General features: G+C 36.4%; 1 protein-coding gene across 3 annotated transcripts in view; it reads right to left on the reverse strand.

Annotated features, from left to right (window-relative positions):
• CEP112 (centrosomal protein 112) overlaps positions 1–20,502 on the reverse strand; it is a 175,157-nt gene that overhangs the window by 99,720 nt on the left and 54,935 nt on the right. For all 3 annotated transcript variants that reach the window (XR_012652625.1, XM_075044244.1, XM_075044243.1), the window contains 2 exons: positions 8,261–8,396; positions 4,813–4,920 (listed from right to left, as the gene is read on the reverse strand). Coding sequence is in view for 2 of the 3 variants with exons in the window: in XM_075044244.1 (XP_074900345.1) it covers positions 4,813–4,920; positions 8,261–8,396 (244 nt within the window). In the remaining variant the exon portion in view is untranslated. The remainder of the gene's footprint in view (positions 1–4,812; positions 4,921–8,260; positions 8,397–20,502) is intronic.

A 20,502-nucleotide genomic window follows, 5' to 3' on the forward strand; every position in this document is an offset into this window, starting at 1 on the left:
TTAAGCTAGCACTGAACAAGATGTTTGTTGTTAAATATACACACTTAGGTATAAAAACAATGGTTGTGATTATAAAATTAATATTTTATCCAAGATAACCCCACTCTTTTCTTTAAAGTAACCTCACTAGAAAGTTATAAAAGAAAAGACATATAGAAAGATCTAAATAATATTCTTCCTCTCCTCCTAATAATATCTTCCTCTGCTCCAGCACACTGCTAAAATAAGAACAATTTCCCAACACTACCTTGGATACTTGTCCTTGCTGCTGGCAGATAAGATTACAGCCATGCTTTTTTCACTTTTAACCAGCTGATTCTGCACTTTACCTCTCTTTCTTTAATATAAAAGGCACATTTAAACTCAGCCACACCCTTGTCTTGCTCCAGACTTAAAAGTGTAGACTATTTCTCTCATCTTTAACATCATCTCAAAGTGATCTTGTTAAATACCCAATAAAACATTTCTGAAAGTGTCCTGTTTCTTCCCTATTTGGCTAAATAGGACAAGACGACAACTCTAATTATTCCTTCATGAGTTTTACAGAAGTCAGAACCCAACAATAAATGTCACAAGAAAGGATTTCCTGAGATACGGGGAGATTCTTCAGCTATCACGTAATAGCTTTCCACTTTGCTATGGAAGCATGCATAATTATTATTTTAAAATGGAATAAACACCATTAAAGAAAAGATGAACCAAAGCAAAAGGCTTATTTATACATCCAGGTTGGCATCTAATTTCAGAAAGTATGTCCATAACTCAGCAAGTAACACCATCCTGCTATCACAGTAATTCATCCACTTTTTCATAGTGCGTTCTCCCTGCTAGGAAAATGACATATCATAGACTTTGGCTCTCTTACTAATCTTGCATCTCATTTTTTTCATATTCACTCAGTCACAGCACTTCAGCCAATATTTATAACAAAAAATGGGTGTAACAGTGATCATAGTGATCTATTATTGTATTTTTTTTAAAAAAGGACAAGCTAATACCATTTAAACATTAAGCTCTCCAAAAGTTCACTGAAAGTGTTCCATTCATGACAATTTATGAAAATCTGCTTGAAATGAAGGTGAGTACATACTTGGCCCTGTGTGATGCCCTGTTCCACCACGAGTGCTGTGCCATGGTACCACGGCTTGCCCCAAGACATGCTCTCAGAAAGTGCCCAGACATGGATATGGGGAAAAAAAGCAAATTCATTAACTTTGTCAAATTTGCCTGCCTAAAATCCATTATTGAAAAGTTTGGGCACATGCTCTTTCAAACATTTGGCCTTGTGGAAAATAATTTCAGCAGGAACACTTCCCAGGTATTTTGAGCTAAACTGAGGATGTAATTAGAAAGTAGGAAAAAAAAGAAAAAAGAAAAAAGAGAGGGGGTGCAAAAAACCAAACAACCTTTTTTCCTGTGCTGACGGTGCCATAAAGCCCGACTATAGATACTGCAACCATTTCAAAGGCAGGAAAGGCTGAGGCCTTCGCTGTGGTGTCCACTGGCTTTGAAGTGCCGAAAGCAGCTGCTCCCAGCAGATAGGAACTGTGGTGCTGCTGGAGTTATTTTTTTCTTCAAAATATACTTTCAAATCTAACAGCTGCAAGTAGAACAAAGTTGAGCTAAAGTATATTTAAAGAAAAAAAAGCCACCAGTTTCTCTCTAACAGTGTTCTCAGTGGATACTTCAAAAGAAAGTGGCACTGAATCAGATGAAGCTGGAACCAGGAGTGACACCTGACAGCTGAAACCAAACACTGCAAGATCCAAAATTTCTTCTTTGCTTTATTAATGGATTCCAATGCATTTGAAAAGTTAACAAAACATTAACTGCCATAGTTTTGTATGGTTTTTGTCATAATTCTTTTTCAAGGAAAATAAAAATTATATATATAAATATATATCAGGTTATTTATTGATATACATCTCAGATAAATATCAATATATAATAAATCTGTATGTCCAATCTGCAGGCAAAGCAATCTTTCAGCCCCACAACCAATGGTCCATGTTCACACCAGTAGTCTCTTTGAAATCAATATTCAAGGAGGGTCCTGTGAAGCACAGGCAATCACTCATACAAAGCAGAGAGGTATAACCACAGCTCTCAAGTCCCTACACCTCCAAGATGTTTCTCAGATTGGAGAACTGGTAACACATCAGTTCATTTGGTTCTTCATTACCAACTTGATTAAATTTACGGGCAACTGAATTGTCCAGTATGCTGTCAGTGCTACCTCTGCCACTCACCATGCCAACCTAATCTGAAGGTCAATTTGCCTTCCCTTTGTGTATAAAATTCCATTTGACAATTAGATTCAGAGACTTGAGGCAGAACATCTCAAAGCAATTACTACAGTTCTCACATAGCTAAAGTATCTGGTTTTTTGGTTGGGTGTCTACTTCCCAACTGAAAGTCTGCTAGAGCCATGCTGAAATGCACAACCAATTCTAATTTAGTGCTCTATTTAAACAGTTTAAATCAGTCTATTCCTCCCCAAGTAACAACCAAAGAAATATGTGGTAAAACAAGGCAAGGTAAAGTCTGCTTTAAAAATGGTTTAGAAGTTCTGAAGCATAAATAGAGAGTAATACAGAGAAACAGAAGTTGGAACTACTGAAAGGAAATTTTAAGAGTGGAAGAACTGAGCTCATATTGCTCTGTGGCTGGGCTGAAGGAGCTTTGTACTGCAGAAATGACAATATAAAAAGAATGTCGTTTACAATGATAACCCATTGCAATCTGCAGGGTCACATATTTTTCATGTTCACAAGCTTTCAAAGAACATTCCAATTGAAGTCTGAAGAGAAATAAATTTTTTAAAAGGGCAGAAACAGAATTCTTCCAAAAATTATTCTGAGGCTCTCATTGTTTAGCTGTTTAGTGCTGAAACCCTTTCCTTGGGTTTCAGTAATGTTTCATAAAATATAGCTGTTCTTTCTTAGAGTAAAAAGTAGCTATCTTAAATAAAATAGAAGTGAAGCAGTAAACACCTCCTCTTAGCGGAAAACGCTTACACTGATGTTTACCACAATATCAACATTGTTACAGAATACCAATGTAAAAAGATTCACCAAAAGAGTTTTAACTATCACATTCATTTCTTGTTTTTTTTGTTTTGTTTTGGTTTTTTTTTTTGTCCAGTCTCCAGAAGGTCTGAATATAATAGGCATGATGATACAAGAAAGCAAATAAAAACCAAACTGCGACACTACTAGGCATTATCATTTGCCTTTAGTGCACAAATCCAGGCAAGTATTTGGCAGAAGATTGTACCTATGGCTTGGTAACTCTTACCATGTACACTGAAAGCAAAAATTACCATTTGTAGGTAGGAAGAGGAATGTCATAACATCTGACGAACTGCAGATTAGTATCTATCTGTATAGATCGTGTTCCTAAACCTGGGAACAAAATCTTTGAATAAATGCTTACTTTGGACTTTAAAGATGCTCCACAAATTATCAGAACTGTAAAGAAAAAAGTGAACCAACCATACCACTAAAATGACATGAACGTAAGATTCCATAAAAAATTCCACCTTCAAGCAGATGCTCAACTAACTCCAACACTTTCCCTCGTCCTCCCTCCAGTATGTCCTTTAATTGACATGTCAAACTTCCTCACCCTTAATGCAAGCATGAGACAAAACCCCCAGTATCTCTGCAACCCAGACTATTCCTGAATCATTAAATACAAGAATCATAAATAATATCACCCAGTTGAACAAAACAGCTGCATAGACGTATGTCAGTATTACACAGGACAGCTTCTCACCCTTTGTCAGATGGCAACCCAATTAGTAATGTCGACAATTCTGAGTGAGGATAAGGAAAATACTTTGATCTGAACCAACAAACTCTCTTCTATTCAGAGCCACGCACAAAACACACTATTGTGTTTTGCCCAAGCACAGGCAAAGGTCTCTCTCAACACCTACCAAAGTGATCTTGTTCCTTAATTACTTGAAAAAGCCCCTTCCAGACAGACCAGAGCAGATCTCGTACCACAAGCCAACTGCAGTATTTCATCCTCTTACCAGCACAGAAGATAAACAGAAATTAAATCACATTCTCTGGTGGAAATGTAAACTTATATCCACGCAACATTGATAAGAGAGAACTTCAAGCTTATGGACTAACTGTATGATTGCTATAAAGTAACCAGAAAAAAATTTTCAATCCTTTAACAGGTGTTACTAAACAGATGCCACTACAGTTTCATGACAACCTTTCAGGACCACCTTATGCAAGTGTTTGATGGACTGTTTCAGCTGCGTAGCTCTCAAGCCAACATCATGCAATAATTTGTCTACTTCTATTTCTGTTTTTTCCCTTTCCACTTCACAACACTACTGAACTCAAGTTTCTTGTCTCCACCCAAATGTTTCCTGAATGTTTCCCAACCCTGAAATTACATTACAATAAAGAAAATCACTATCAGTGGGCCAAAACAAGCATTCATACGAACACTCCCCAAGTTAAAAATGATAAAAAGAATAAAATGCTGTTTCTTGACAAGAAGAAAAACAGATAACGCATTAAATAATTTCATCAAGCCGTTATGAAAATAGGTGTTGCCACCTGTAGGCCTGGGAAACAATTTGAAAGAGTCAGAGGTACAAAGGATTGCGAAGAGGAAACAAAAATATTTTCTATATAGACTCTTCCGCCTCAATCCCCCATTGTGTAAACTCTGCATACCTATAAATTTTGTCTTTATACAAAGAACAGCAACGCACAGGGAGAATGGGAAAAGATGCATGAAAGGATGTCCCTCCTCCCTTCCACCTGAAGGAGCAAACCGACTGACCTGTTGCTCGTATCTTTGCTTGAGCTCTTCCAATTGCCAGGAGAATTCTTTGGATTGCTTTTCCCGGAGCGATTTTGATCTGCTTAGATCTGCTTCAACCTTTTCCATCTACATGGTAAAAGAAAGGGAATATTTAATTTTTTTTAAAAAGGCATAGCTTGAAACAGTCTGACGTTTCTACAGTTGTTTGCAAACCATCAAAGAGGTGAATATAACCTGCTGAGAATGATAACTACACTATTTGTATGTAGTGAAAATTAATATTCAGTCACTACAGGATTACTAGTTCCTTAAGGATACAGTGATCACCTATGCCATGCCACTCCCTGATTACAAAGTATTGGCTCAGTTTTTCACTCAACAGTGGTGAACATCCCATCAAAATTAAGTGAATATTTTTCTAGACATATTTAAGACTCAAATATATTTCACTCAAAAATAGATTGCCTGTGGAAATTCAAGGGAAATCATGTATGAGCCAGTGCACAAACTACACATTTAAAGTAAGTTTACATTAAATCAGTAAAATAACTTAAAAGAGAATTATTTGGCTGCAAGTAAAGTTCTCTGAAGATAGTCATCGCCTATGAATAATGAGTCCCACAGATTCCAGCACACAGCATCAAGGAAGCAATTTCATAACTCAATTAACAAAGGCTTTTGTATCAAACGCACAACTGTTAGCTGTACAGCAGGCATGTTTCCAGGGGAATATATATATGTGTATATATATATATATATATATATACACACACACACACACATATACACACAGTACTACGCTGCAGTGCGTACTCATCAATTACTTTTAGATCTAGGTCCCAACACAAGCAGTGAATAAACTGCCTTCCTGAGAGAGAGAGAGAGAGAATGAGAGAATGAGAAAATAGGGGTGTAGCTGTCAGGAGGACCAGTGCTGCCACAAGTCCATCTGCTGTACCGAAAGAAGAAACATGTGAATTCCTGAAACACAAGCCAAAATCCTGTTTGGCCTAAGGGAGTGCTCTGTCTTCAACAGATCTCTTTGCCAAGCAGCCTGGACATCACTTCTAAGGCAAGGAAAGAGGAGAAAAGGCAGTACTCAGAGTGGGAAAAGCATTTTATTGGAAAACACTGCAGCAAGAGAGGAAGATATAGGACTAGAAATAGTTGGCCAGATAGAAAGTGGAAAAATAGAATAGAAAGGAACAAGTTATCCCTCCAGTAGCTCTTGAACCTCACTGCTACTATCTGCTATTATGAAAAGGGACTTCAATGAATATTTTACGAATAATTTCTTCTGCCTCCAAACTTACTCAAGTTGTATGTTCATAGCCATCTTTTACTCAGCTCAATAAAAACCAGAAAAATAAAAGATCTTGTTACTTTATTCAAGGATTTTTATTTTTAAGAGAATGAAAACATTCTAAAAAGTGAAATAGTAAAAACATATGCAAAGATGCTTTAACTCTACTGGCTTTTGCGCTTTACTTGTTAGGTCACATTCATAGATTTCCTACAAGCGCACTAAGGGTTCTTGATCATCGTTTGCCAAACCCAGGAAACACTAGATCTAAAGTACCATGACATGGTCTATTTATTGTTTCTCTTTTTGCTAGTTACTATTAGAAAAAATGAAGTTCTTATAGTTAAAAATATACCACTCGCCCATCAGTGGGCATCAGGTGACTCTTAAAAATCACAAGCTTGACAAAATAGGAAGCAGATGGCAAAAAGATACTACAGAGCCAAACTAATGAATCAAATATTGATTACAAGAACGGAACATGCCAGACCCCATGCTACTTATATATAATTAACTTTACCACACACCAAAAAATGGTTTTAGAAGCCCAACGTTTCTAGTGTAGTTAAAAGCACAGTGTTGCTATAGCTACTACAGTTTTTGTTTTGTAAGTAATTCATTCTACCTAACCAGAAAAAATAGAATTTTCCAATATGCTACAATCTAACAGGTGATTTATCTAAAGAGTATATGCGTGCAGAAGAATGAGAAAGGACAAAGCTATGAAGACAGCTTCAGCGGTGTTTCTTTGACATATTTCCTTGAACTTTGGTTCCTGTAGAACAGTACTGCTCAATCGTACAATATCATTTACTATTTCTATATTTTAGCATGCAAGTAGGGACACAACAAACCCATGGCTGATTCTTGGAGGCCAGCAAAATTTATTTTCAAAATTTCCCAGAACGCAGCAATATTCTAAAAGAAATTTGCAGTCATTTTTAAATGAAAATTGACTTCAAGTTTTCCAAATTCTTTTGCACATTTTTTTGTTTTGGAATGGTCTTGTTTGCTGGGGTTTTTTTAAGTGAATGAAACTATTATTAGTCTTTCTAGAATTAGACTATATCCCTTTTGGAGCAGAAATAAGATATTATTTTAAGACATCATGAAGAAGTTGGAGGAGAGTCTCACAGCACAGAAAATGTCAGATTAAAATTGCAGGATATGTCGTATTGCCCTCATGGGTCTAGTCTGCAGAACAAATCTTGCTTTTATAAGTTTGTTCTTGCTTTTTTATTTCCAAATTCTATTATTTGCTGTCTGCATGGGTCTTAAAAATATCAGCAATGCCTTACTTAATTTCTCACTTTTGTTGAAGATATTCAGAAAAAAAAAACTTCAGGAGAACAACAAAAAGATAATTTGTTAAGTTATAAGCCAACCTCCTTAGAAATCCATTACAATAACAAATTGCAGCATCCTGCTGTCAACAGCAAGGTTTGGTTATGATAGTTGAGGTTGGAAAACCAAGTATATGGTCAGGTAGAATTACAAGCTTGAAATATGTAGAGACATTTCAACCACATGAGCAAGTTAAGGAAATACTCCCTTCTCACCCCTTCTTTTTGATCACCTGTCGCTTGTTCCTTATTTCACTCATTGTACTGGATTTTGTAAAATCCCAGGGACAACAGTTTTAACTATTGTTTGCTCCATAAGAAATTTAAGACACTAAAATCTTTTACATAAATTCCCGCTACTAATTTTCAGGGACAGAAAACTGGATTTTTCTGTCCTCTGCACATGACTGCCAGCAGCCACAATGGCTCTGCCCCTGTTTAGGCTCCAACTGATTACAAGACCTCATTAACGGAAGACAGAGTCGTTCCGAAAAGAGTAGGAAGAGACACACATTTAAGTGGAAAATTACAAACGTTGTTCCATAGGGGTGTATAAACTAACACTTTATACTCTCACTCCTGAAAAATCCCTAATCAGTATCATAACCGCAGATATCTTTATAACAATGACAATTCTGGCTTTGTTAGAAAGATGAAACAACTGCTAACGTCCCTTTTTGACTTGCTAGCAAAGACACTACATTGTGAAAGATTTTGATGTAGCACTCTCAAGTGAAGCATGTTTCTGGCATTATAAGATCAGAATATGCTATCCTACTGAGACAGAGTTTCAGAAAGGCTGGCATTGTGACCTTCTCACCTGCTGTTTCATTTCAGCATAGACTTTTTCTGAGTTCAGCTCCACCTGCCGCTTAAACTCCTCCAGGGCAGCATCTGCCTGCTGGGCCTGCAGCCTCTGTACCTCTGTCACCCGAGTCAGCTGCTCCTCCTTCTCCCTAGAAAGTCACAGAAAATTTTCAGAGTTCAAGTATCAAATAAAAGAACAAGTGTGCTAGTGTAAAAGAGAGGCCTTTAACCCTATCAGTTTAAAATAGTATTCAGATTTCAATTTCCTGTCCCAGCTTCTGCCAAACTTCCCTTAGCAATACTTTGAAGAAGGGAATAGAAGGCAAGAGTTATTTTCGCTTTCTCTTATTGAATTTCGCACGCCTAAACACCGTGTTCGTAGCTTACAACAATACCTCCATCTTCAAAGTCTGCATTGACTTGAATGGTTCACTATGTACCATATAACCCCCCTTTTTTAATCTCACCTTTAAAAGTATATTGCCCCCCTCAATATTTAAATGAATTCCTTTTAGCACCATCATCTTCTCCCACTAAAAAAAAACCAAACAAAAAATTTATCCCAGTGCCATCTTTGCCTAGACAATATGCAGGATTATTCACTGCTTGACATATATCAAAATGCAAAGCAGGGTAATGCGTGACATATGGTACCTTCTTAATCTATTAGAAACCCATAATGCTGTAATATCTATTCAGCTTTTAAAGTAATGACAGATGTTAAATCTTTACGCAAAGATATTTCATATTAACAGCCTATACTATTTGACATACCGAAGTCAATACATACATAGAAATTGGTTTGGGTTTCTTAAGACATCATAGTATATCAATAGTAACGCATGTATAACATTTTATGTACATAGATGCACATATATATACACACACAGAGGCGCATCCACCATATTGACACATCACAGAGAAAAAACTTGATAACCTCTAAATATTGAAGAAATTTTGATATGATTCCTCACATGGAAGCCAATCAGGCAGCATTGCTTTCTATTACACGTTGCTATTATTGCAGGTCAGTGGCGTTGCCTGACTTCGTGTTAAAACACAGGGGAACACAATGGCGGTATCAATGGACAAAGCTGGCTCCACCAGTGGTTTGTAACAGAAGACACATTCAAACAGACCTGTGGTTGACATTTCATTTTACAGGCAGAGGAAGTACCTCATGATAAATTTCCCATTTTGACAGAAATTATTTCCATATAAAACAAAGAATCTGACACATAAGAGATGGAAAAGACCAGCTAATTCATCTAGTCTGTCACCTTGCCAGCACTGAACTAGCTATTACAGCACTGAGCAAGCCTTTTATAAAGGTCAGGAAGCTGCCAAGCCCAAAGTTACAGTATTCACATCCTCTTCTGTGGTTTTCATACCAGACTTCGACAATGGGACAAAGAACATAATCCTACATCTTCACAAAGCGTCTGTTTGCAGTGTAGGAGCGCAGGGTAATTCTATTAGCAAAGAGATCAAAGAAATGCCACAAGCCCTAAGTATATTACTGTTTACTTTTATAGTTTTTTCATTATGCAGATTTTTTAAAAAATATTTTATTTTGGTGCCTTACTCACAAGCTGACAGAATAATTGAGACATAAGGAGACTGCTACTTTCGCTACAGAAGGAGGAAAATACCTTTCTTACCCAGCAGAAACTGGAGCAAAATAGAACAAAATCCTGTATCACATTTTTGGTGATAATTGTTTGGGGTTTTTGGTTCTGTGTTCATAAAAGACTGTGTGCAAATTTTCTTCAAATTTGCTAGAGAGCATCCATCACACCTACACAGATATGCTTTACTTCTACTGCCTCAGCAATTCCATTTTCTAAACTCCTTTGAGGGGGAAGCATATCTGTATTTTAATCTAAGTTACCGTATTCTCCATTCAGTTACGAGACAATAAAAAAAAAAATTTAAAAAAAAAAAATCACACAGCAAAAACCCAACACCACCAAAATCAACATTTTTTCCCTGTCTAAATTCAACTGGCAAAAAAGACCATTTAGGATTTAAATTTCTACCTACAATGGATCCAAAAGATCAAAATTGCAAGGAGAAAAACCCTCAGCCATTTCGCAGAATGGGCACACCAAGGATGCCTCCAGGGCTAAAAATGATATGAACTGTCTGATGAGTTAGTTATGCATTGGCTCTAGCTGCAAAGACATTTGGCTCAATTACCCCCCTGAAACCCCCATACTAGGGAGCTTGCTGAATATAGAACTTTTTAAGTTAATAGCTGTTTGATATTGAATTACAGTGAGCATGTCGTTCCCCTCTCCAACAAAATCTACCAGCAGTTCACAGAAAATATGTAAGAGGCTGAACTATCTCCTGAGACCTACGGATGGCTCAACACCCTGAAAGAGAAGACGAGAGCCCGGCAGCAGCACGGTTCACCAGCGGACCGCTATCTACACGTGCTACCTTGGAGGAAACACTGAGAGGGGAAAACCTCAACTTCTCCTCCCAAAGATCCTTAATTCAGTTATGGGCACTGGGTAACAAATCTCCCTCCCCGCAAAATGCATCTAATACTTCCACTCCACACTGGAAACAAAACCAAAACCCGAAGCTTATTCAAACATATCCACACTGATATGTGTCAAGAGACACCGGACCAACATTTTTGGTCCAGTCAGATGGAAATGCAACAAATCCAAACATAAAAGGATAAGATGTCAGTCCTTGCACTGTTAGTGAGCCTCCAAATTTATGCATCTTCTTCCTGAGGAATATACTTTTATTTTGAAATATTATGATGTAAACTTTTAGGAACCTGGTTTTATGCACCTTCCTTTCTTTTAAGGACTTAATCCCATGAATAAATGCAACATCTCATTATAAGCAGGAATAAAACTTCATTTTTTAAGGATGAGGGAGTCAGCTCTCTCTACTTTTTGTGCAGTTAAGATTTGTACAGAAGCTTAGAAAACCTGTACAACAATGGACCACGGTTCACAAATATAAGAAAAGCTTTACCTTTTTTTTTCCCAAGACACTGAGCAATGTGCCTTGCATGAAGCACTAAAATATTCACTTTGAAGATTATTTTTTTCAGTCGGACTAGTTGTGGGGCCGAATACAATACAATTACACCACTTAAATCCCCTAAAGCTGAGCCAGCTTGAGTATAAAAATAGGGTGAATTTAGTCTTCAGCCCCAATTTAAAAAGCAGCAAATTCCCCTTGTTTCAGCGTATAAAGGATATAGCAACAGAATTAGCAATCTTACACAGCACAAACCATCTCAGTGAAAGTTGACTATGAAGTCCAGAATTGCAATTTCAGAAAGCAGCACTCTGAAGTGTACTGATAAATGGAAAATATAAACATCTTACATACTTCCTCTTCATGCTTAATCATAAATATTTTCCTTGCTTAGTAAAATGTCTTCCAAGAGGTAACAACTAAACACAGTAAGACATTATAGCATTGCAAGTCAAGTTAATGAAAACACGGGGCAATCCAGTGATTTACAGGAGAGGTTAAATAAACCCAAGATGTCCCAGCAAATATAGTATAGAGATACACCTGTCTTGGTCTCAGCCTCCTCAAATTAAAACATTTAGACTGCATGTAAGCATACACATGTCCAAAGTGTGTACCTCTGTGAGCTACACGGGGACAACTCCTGTGGACAGTGAGTTTTACATCCCATTAGCAAATCCGCACACAAGCTCCCTGGGTGTGGAAACCTTTTCAAATGGTATGAAAAATAACTGTATCATGAAAGTCCTGATGTTTTCTTATAAAAATTATACCACGTTTTAATTCATGAATATGCGAATTCTTTGCCAGGTTTTCACATACTGCTGGCAGCAGTGAAAACCCACTCGTCTCCAAACAGACCAGTTTCCCAACTGCACCGGAGCACAAAAGCAGAGCAAGGAATTTCTATGGTAAGGATACATTTTGCCACTGAATAAGCTTCTGGAACTTAGATTCTGATGGACTCCACAAGAGGGAGAGGCTTCATCTCTTGTCTAAGTCTATCACAGGTTAGTATGACTTTGGGTTTATGCCTGTAGATAGAAATTAATCTTGCTGCAAAAGGTTGAGGTATGGGAAAAGCAAAGTAATGGCTGAGCCTTCAGTCCTGCTGATGAAGCTGAGCTCTTCTTGGAAAGGCCAGGCTCTCCTGCTGATTACCCTGATGATCCCACATTATATATATGCGCTGATCCTATGTATTTAGATTTGCTGTACTTACACAAGTTTTTGCCCATTCCTTCCTCTCCTCCCCAAATATTAATACTTCTGAGGAAAAATTGCTTCACTACCTTCCAAAATGCAAACTATTCGCTTGCTGGAAGGCACCTGAAAAAGGATATTGCTGGGTTTGTTTCTAAACAGCTTCCTTTTTTGTTTGTTGACAAAAGAAACAAAAAAAATTTACTCTTTTACTAATCTGTGTTGAAACAAAATCAGTTATCACCATTTATATAGTCGGTTTAGATTTGAAAAAACCTATATAAACGCGTGTTCCCAAAGGAGAACATAACTCACTAAACAACATAATACACAGCGTTACTGAGTTGCTAAAAACATAACCTTCATCAAAACATGCACAATCTTCCCATGCAAAAGCATAATTCAGGACGTTCTATGATTCTATACCTTTTGTGTATAAGCTACAGACACATGAGTACCCATCCAGTATATGGACACATACATAAGGTTTTGTATACGGAAATGTAAGGGAACCCACAATCCTGCTCCTGATCCCAGAGAGACTCTCATGTGGAGGTGTCCCGATACTGGCAGGGCCCCACATGAATGCAGCGGTTTATCCATTTATAGCCAAATGCAAGATCCATGACACCACTTTTTAGCTGGGTGCAATAACCACTAAAAAAACCCCCCAGCAAACAGCCCCTCTAATTTAATTTCTAGAATGCAGGCTACATAAATAATGTATTAAGGCCTAAAGTACCATGTATTTGTAGAAAGAAGGGGTTACTGGTTTATTTATTGTTACAGAAAAATGCTTCCAGAGTAATACCAATTCTCTAAAATACACAATAAACAATTTTACTTTTCCTGCTCTACTATTTTTAACAAATAGTGATAGCTAAGTAACAGCTTTCTGTGTAAATTACATATTGGGCCTAAATGCACCCATCTTAGCTATGGTTACCAGCAAACAATGAGGAACAACGAGGGCTCTCCTACAACGCGAACGCCCAAACATATGGAATATGTGCAGAACACTTCTTTTTGGTGTGGAGAGGAAGAAAGACAGTGTGAAGTCATTCAAGCGGAATGATAACTAAACCAAAGCCAGATCAAAGGACTGAAGAAGAAAGACTGAAATGTGAAGCTGAAATATTTATTGCCTTCAAAACATCATCCCTATCCTGTCCCTGGGCACTTTAATATTTCGAAGTTGTTAGAAAGCATTCTAACTTGTTTCATCATTTCAAAGAAATAAAGCCAAAAATATAAAGTAGTGAACAATTTTATCTTTCTTTCCCCGATTTTAAGTACAAGATGAACTCATCTTTATGAGAAAAAGCATGAATCCACTTATAAATTGTTTACAGTTTGCATAATTTGAGACTTTAACATCAAAAAGCTGGTCTGCATTCCTTCAAGTAAGCTGTAACAAAGAATGATATTTACGATACAATTATTATTTTAAACTATATACTTACGTTTTAAATAAATCATGAAATAACATTAACAAGCTAAACCACTACTTAAAGCCATTAATGAATTTAGAGTAAATAATATTCCACGTGTGTAGTATCACACTTCTGTGAAATAAGAAGAATAATGCACTACATTCAAAATTAATGGCTCACAAATTAGCTAGACATTGGTTAAACACACTAATAATTATTATAACTATTTCTCATTATAATAATGACAGGGTACTGTTGTGCTAGCTGCTATGTAAACAGAATAAAAACAGCAACGGCAAAATGATGAATGAGATGTGGGTTAAAAGGCTGGGCAAGCGTTGTAAATGTGGCTGGAAAGGAAAATGTTATAATTTTGCTCAACGCTGCAGAAACTGTCTCCAACATTTAGATACAGCACATATATGAAAGGCCACAGAGGCTCCGTTATCAAGAGAGGAGGATTAGAACAGAGATTAATAGTCATGGCTTTTACATGCTGAGATGACAGCTAAACCTCAACAAGGAGAACATGGAGGGGAGAATTAGAGAGACAGGTGTAGATAATGGCTTAGATAAAAGGAGACAAGACTGTAATTAAAAGGTGGACCAGAAAGTCAGCAGCACAGATAGTAAATAGATTCATGAGATACCCAGAGAAGAGGTGCAAAGAAAGAAAAGACAGGGATCAGAGAGCAGTGCTGTGGCACAGAAAGCTGGAGGACGAATAAAATAAAGCACCTGAAGGACAAACTATGGGAGAGATCACCAGGCAGAGGAGAAGAGCCAGGCAAGAAGAGTCACTTCACACTAACAAAGAACAGCCCAAGATGCGTTATGAGTGACAGAGCCGACAGTGGATGGCAAATGAAAGATGATGAGGATGAAATAACAGTATTAAGACTGTCTCCAACTTTTCCAAAACAGAATTCTAAATCAAACATCTAACTAATTACTTCAGCTTAAAGCATGCCAGGTTTATAATTTCAAAGAGGTGCTGGTAAAAACATCCTGGGTCAAAAAGCCTTTAATAAAATAAATTATTTCCCACCAATCCTGTTTCTGTTCTACCCTTAGACAATGATGGCTACACCACCAAATACCAGTTTTGACTAAGCAAGTAAAGAATCCAAAAAGCAACTATATCACTCGCCTATGCAAGGAGGTACAAGGATACAGCCTTCATTCTGTCATTCTACATATTTAAGGTAACTATTTTTATGGCTAAAATACTTGTACTATAATAATTATAGTTTAGGATTCAGAATAATAATACCCATGTTGTAATGGACAATATAGTAACTCAATACTGAGGAATGATGAGTATCTACTCAGCTCATCTGTTTCTTCTTTCTAAGAGGCTGGTAAGGTAGACATGGATTTTCACATTATTTTTTCAATAAAAGTACTGTTTGAAATATTAACTTTATTTCCTCAATGAAGGTTGGTTGTGTTGTTGATGAAGCTGAGGGAAAGTTGTACAAAGTACATAAAAAGCAAAAAGTAAACTTAAGATTACCAAGTGTAATTGAAGTCTAGCAATCATAATCGTCTGGCAACAACAAAAAAAAGAACAGTCATTCCCTGTACTATTTTTGTAGATAGTTTTTAACTGACTCCCAAAAAGGTGACAGCCTGAAACACTTCATGCTTATTAAAAAACAGTTATTAAATTCAATCATCTGTTAGACTTTCTTTAGCCAACTGAAGGCTCTTCTCCTTTCATCACTATATAGTCTTGAAATACACTGTACTGAATCTAAAAGATGCACTAATGTGAAAGGGAAGCCTTTGGGAATAATAAGGGAATGAGTCTGACATTTGCGTTAACTACTTTTATATTCACTTAGTGAGGTCAAAATCTACAGCTTTTAACTACGTTAATTATTAGAATAGCAATCTACAGCAGGTAACCTAAGTGCATGATACACTGATGCTGTTCACCTCAAAGCAATACTTTTCATTTCATACAGCTAGATATTATATCGAAGTATTTTCATAGTTGCTAACATTAAGATGTTGTCATATGGTATCTCTATAACCATCCTAGGGGACATAATGGTCCCATAGACAAGGATTAAAAATCAACTGTTACTTTTTTCGTACAACTGGAGCTTTCCTTTAAATACATATTTCATTATTGCCAGTAGGTCTCCAGAGAAACTGCTGAAAGAAAATGAAAGGCTGTAAATAGTTAACAGAACACTTTATTTTTTCTTTTAAGTGAGGCTATTAAATAAAGCTACCACATTTTTGTGTCCTCTGTTGATACTTTACATTGTGCCCCCTAGAGTGAGGGTTATGTCAGCATGTTCACTGGGGCTAAAGGAATGTTTACAATATGCTGCAAACTTTGACTGGTTTTGCTCTAAAAGGTTTCAGATGCTCAAACAGAGCACCAAGTGGAGAACAGCTGGCTGTTTTTCCACTGATTCTTAGAGGAGGGGAAAAAAAAAAAAAAATCACCACCAAAAAAACACACAGCCCTGTTTTAAAGAGTAAAATTATATCCAAACTCTTCAGCCACTTAACATTACCACTGGTTTTAAATCACAAAGTTTGCTTTTTTCATCATATTGCAACTGTTGCAACAAAACACTAAACATTTTAATAAAAGAGAATGATGACTACAACGAACACGAGTATAAACTCTTAACAATGTTCTTTATTGCAACATTTGGAATTAAAGACAATGCCTTCTCATATTTCTTTAATTATTTCTGGCTTTAAATAGTAATAGCTTTTCCATTCCTACAAGAACTTCTCCACACACAAATACTTCATTTTCAAGGAAAAATGGAATTAACTACAGGAAAACAGCTACGCTTAAGCAATTATCCTAAAAATATTAACAACAACGAGCAGTTATTCAGAATCTGGATTCAACTTGGAGGAGCGAGAAAGCAAAAAAGAATAAAAAAATCAATTTGCGGTTAAAACTGTCACTCCATTTATTTATTTATCATTGTATTGACGATTATCACGCAATTGTATTTTTCTGTGTGCAATGGCATTTATGACATGCACCACTACAAGAAGTCCTTACAATACAATCCATACAATAGTATTCTGAAGAAGAAGCTGTTTAAAAATAAAGTTCTCGAAGTGTTTGGTATAATCACATTGTCAAAATCCGCTGTAAATCACAGTTTTTTAAAAATATAATTTCTGTATATTTTGAAAAGTCCAAATTTAACTATTTTTTGTAAATGTTGGGATCCAACAATTATGCAACTGTAAGCCGCAAAATGAAATAAAATTATATTCACTGGTATTTATTCTATCTCCTGCCATCTATTGTCACATTTTTATCTATCCTTGCCTTTATTTGTTTCCCTCTTTATTAGCTCAGAAGCATTATGTACACCATTTATTTATCTCAGTTACGTACCCTCATTTCTTTTACATTGTCCCTTTTATGATATTACAGAGAAAAGAAAAACTATATAAACACCATGGGGATTTTGCAAGAGATTAGTAATCTCAAAGACTAGAAGACCCTTACATAAAACTTCTGGTGCTAAAATTTGATGTATTTTTATGTATTCTGAAAAAAGCAAAAAGAGCCTTTCAGACCAAACAAATCCAGGCCTTCTCTTTGTATATCAAAGAAAACTATACAGTGGAAAATGAGTCATTACACAGCCACAGCTGTAGGAAAAAGTAGAACAGAGATTCCACAAAGGACCATCTCACCCTGTTCCCATTTTTGTCTTGTCCCCATTTTACCAACACAGGTGGAACTGTGGAAAACACCAGGCAGAATGCCTGCTGGAGGCTGACAAGCAGTCTCAGAACAAAAAAAAAAACCAACAAAAAACAAACAACCAACAAAAAAACCCCCAACAAAACAAAACAAAAAAACAACCAAAAAAACCCACACCAAAAATACTCAGGGCAGCATAACAGGATCACATAAACTCAAATCATTCCCCTGCACCCGAGTCCAAACCAGATGGAAACCCTGTGGAAATAAAAACGAGAGAAGATGGGAATGTACTGAACCTCTGCGGAGCTGCAATCCAGGCACCCCTTTTGTCAGGGATTCAGGCTGAAGTTGCAGTACAATTATAATTAGATTTCTTGCAGAATGTACTGACACTAGCTTCTGCTTCTGAGTACATGTGACATCAAAGCCATTCTCCTCAGGCTTTACAAGTATCAGTACTAAGCTTAAAACCTCAGGACAAGCCTGAGAAGAGCTCCAGCTCCATTGCTCCATACATCTGGTGACGATGTCAGGTAGGGAACAAATGATTCAGAATAACCAAATGACTGGCAGACCATAGTAAGAGATGGCAAGTAGAAGCCCTTTGAATAAGAAATGAGTAAGGTTTTAAGAAGAGTAACTGGTAAAAAAAATAAAAAAATAAAAAAAATTGTTATTTCCTTCCCCAAACTGCATTTTTCCAATTTGTTTTAGTAAATACAAGTGCAAACGCATTTCTATCAGATACTTTCTATGAGACAAAACCTTGTAGTAGTAACAACTGTACTATACACAAAAATTGAAATTTAAAATATAAATTAGTACCACTGAACCACACTTGACAGTCTCTAGAAATACCTCAGCATGTGGAAGTATAAAGAACTGACACAGCTATCATATTGGCAATAAGAAAAAGCAATGAAATACGTCTTTGTAAGTCTATAGTGAAGAAACTCCACGGCACCATCCCGAAAGAGAAATCAGCTTCTCTTCCTTGATTCCCAGAGAAAACGTGCACATACACAAGTATATATGGGAAAATAAACATAAATAATTTTCATTTCTGTATTTTATTGAACATCTACATGTACCACATTCACACTATGCCTTTGGTTGAAAAGACTTTGAAATGTTTTGGTCTACCATCTAAAACAAATCACAAAATACTGTGAAAACTGTATATGAGTGCTTTACAAACTGCTGTAAAAATACAAATTTTTTAAGACATAGAAGCAGCTTTGCTAGTTTCTGGACAGTTTAGCCCCTCTTTCTTTCCCAGAACAGTTTTAAACAAGTTCAGATGAAGGGTAGAGAAGCAATGGAGAAAAGAGGTGTTGCTAGTTTCTTATGTAAACAAACAATTTTATTAAGTGACTTTCAATAAACCAGCTGCTAAACATTTGCTCTGTATCACCACCACTTGCAAAGTGCTGAGATTTGGCTCCATAGGCAGGTTTCAAAAAAAAAAAAAAAAAAAAAACAAAAAAAGGCAAAGATTGAGTGGAAGAATGTTACAAAGCATTTAACTGTAGACAGTGTGCACACATTCTGTGACACTTCAATGTTCAGTTACAATGTCTGCACCTGTAGAGGCAACAGTTCATTTCATTTCTCCTGACATGACTTTTTAAAAATTGTTTCCTTCAACCACACTACAGAACAGAAGAATAAGAACTTGGAAAAGCTATATTTCAGCAGCATAATGAAATAGTCATTTGTGTATGAGACACGCAAACCAAAAAGCATTAAATCAGATCCTGTAATTATTTCCAGTATGGGAGAACCATCACAACCATTATCCTGACAAGCCAACAGCAGCAAGGGGATCTGCACTTCCACGCAGGTGACAGATGATAACAGCCTCACCTCTTACGTATGTTTATAGTTTAGTCCAAAATCTCCACCTCAAGACAGACAAACTTTATACATCTATGCAGTCATAAAGCTATTATGGACTCCAGAATGAAGTGGCAAAACCCAAACCACATTACAATGGAGGTGCTCCAAATATAAGCTGCATTCACTTCAGAAAACCTGTAACTATAACTATTTACTTATACAATCAAATCCTCCCTTCTTTAATATTTCATCTTTAGATTTTTTTATTATTACTAATAATACATTTTATGGTTTACAGTAGGACTCAAACTTAAGTGTCTTTTCCAACCTAAATGATTCTCCGATTCCAGTAACATACAAATTGACTTCAAACTAAATGCTATAAAACAAACATTTCCTCCTGTACACCTGATATCCCCCTTGATGTAGGTCAAGCTGGCAGTTATACCTCATACAGTGATGGAGTATATAATAATGAACATGCCCATTCTGCTCTTTCTTTGGATCATAGAAGAGATTTTTACCTCTGATCTTAAGCAACAATGTTCTAAGTTTCTCTATCAGCAAATAAATGAGGCCAGCCTTAAATTATATGCACTTCTGCTGGCTGCAAATAATGCCTGGCACACAACTGTGATACTTCCACAGGAAGCCTTTGGGATCATTGCCATGACTACCATGCTAACATTAAATTCTGAATATTTCAATTGTGAACATAATATATACTTATCATCTCCAAGGTCCTTATTGAACATGCATTCTCACTGATGGTTCATGAAATTACTACTATAATTATTTCTGAAATTTTTACAATGACTAGGAAGACGGTTGTCTGTAGTTTACAATGCTATTTTGGAACCAAAAGAAACAGTAGAAAAGGAAAGGTATCATTTTTAAGGAAACAGAACCTTCAATATGCTTTCAAACAATTCTATAGTCAGAGGCCTGGAGTTCAGCTTCTTTATTTTGAGTGCTAATATCAACAGAGATCAGTATTTAGTGCACCATCTGTTGAAAAGAGATGTAATTTAATATTTGTGATTGACACGTCAAACTAAGGCATTA

Source organism: Buteo buteo, chromosome 13 (assembly GCF_964188355.1).
Source record: "Buteo buteo chromosome 13, bButBut1.hap1.1, whole genome shotgun sequence".
Classification (NCBI taxonomy): Eukaryota; Metazoa; Chordata; class Aves; order Accipitriformes; family Accipitridae; genus Buteo; species Buteo buteo.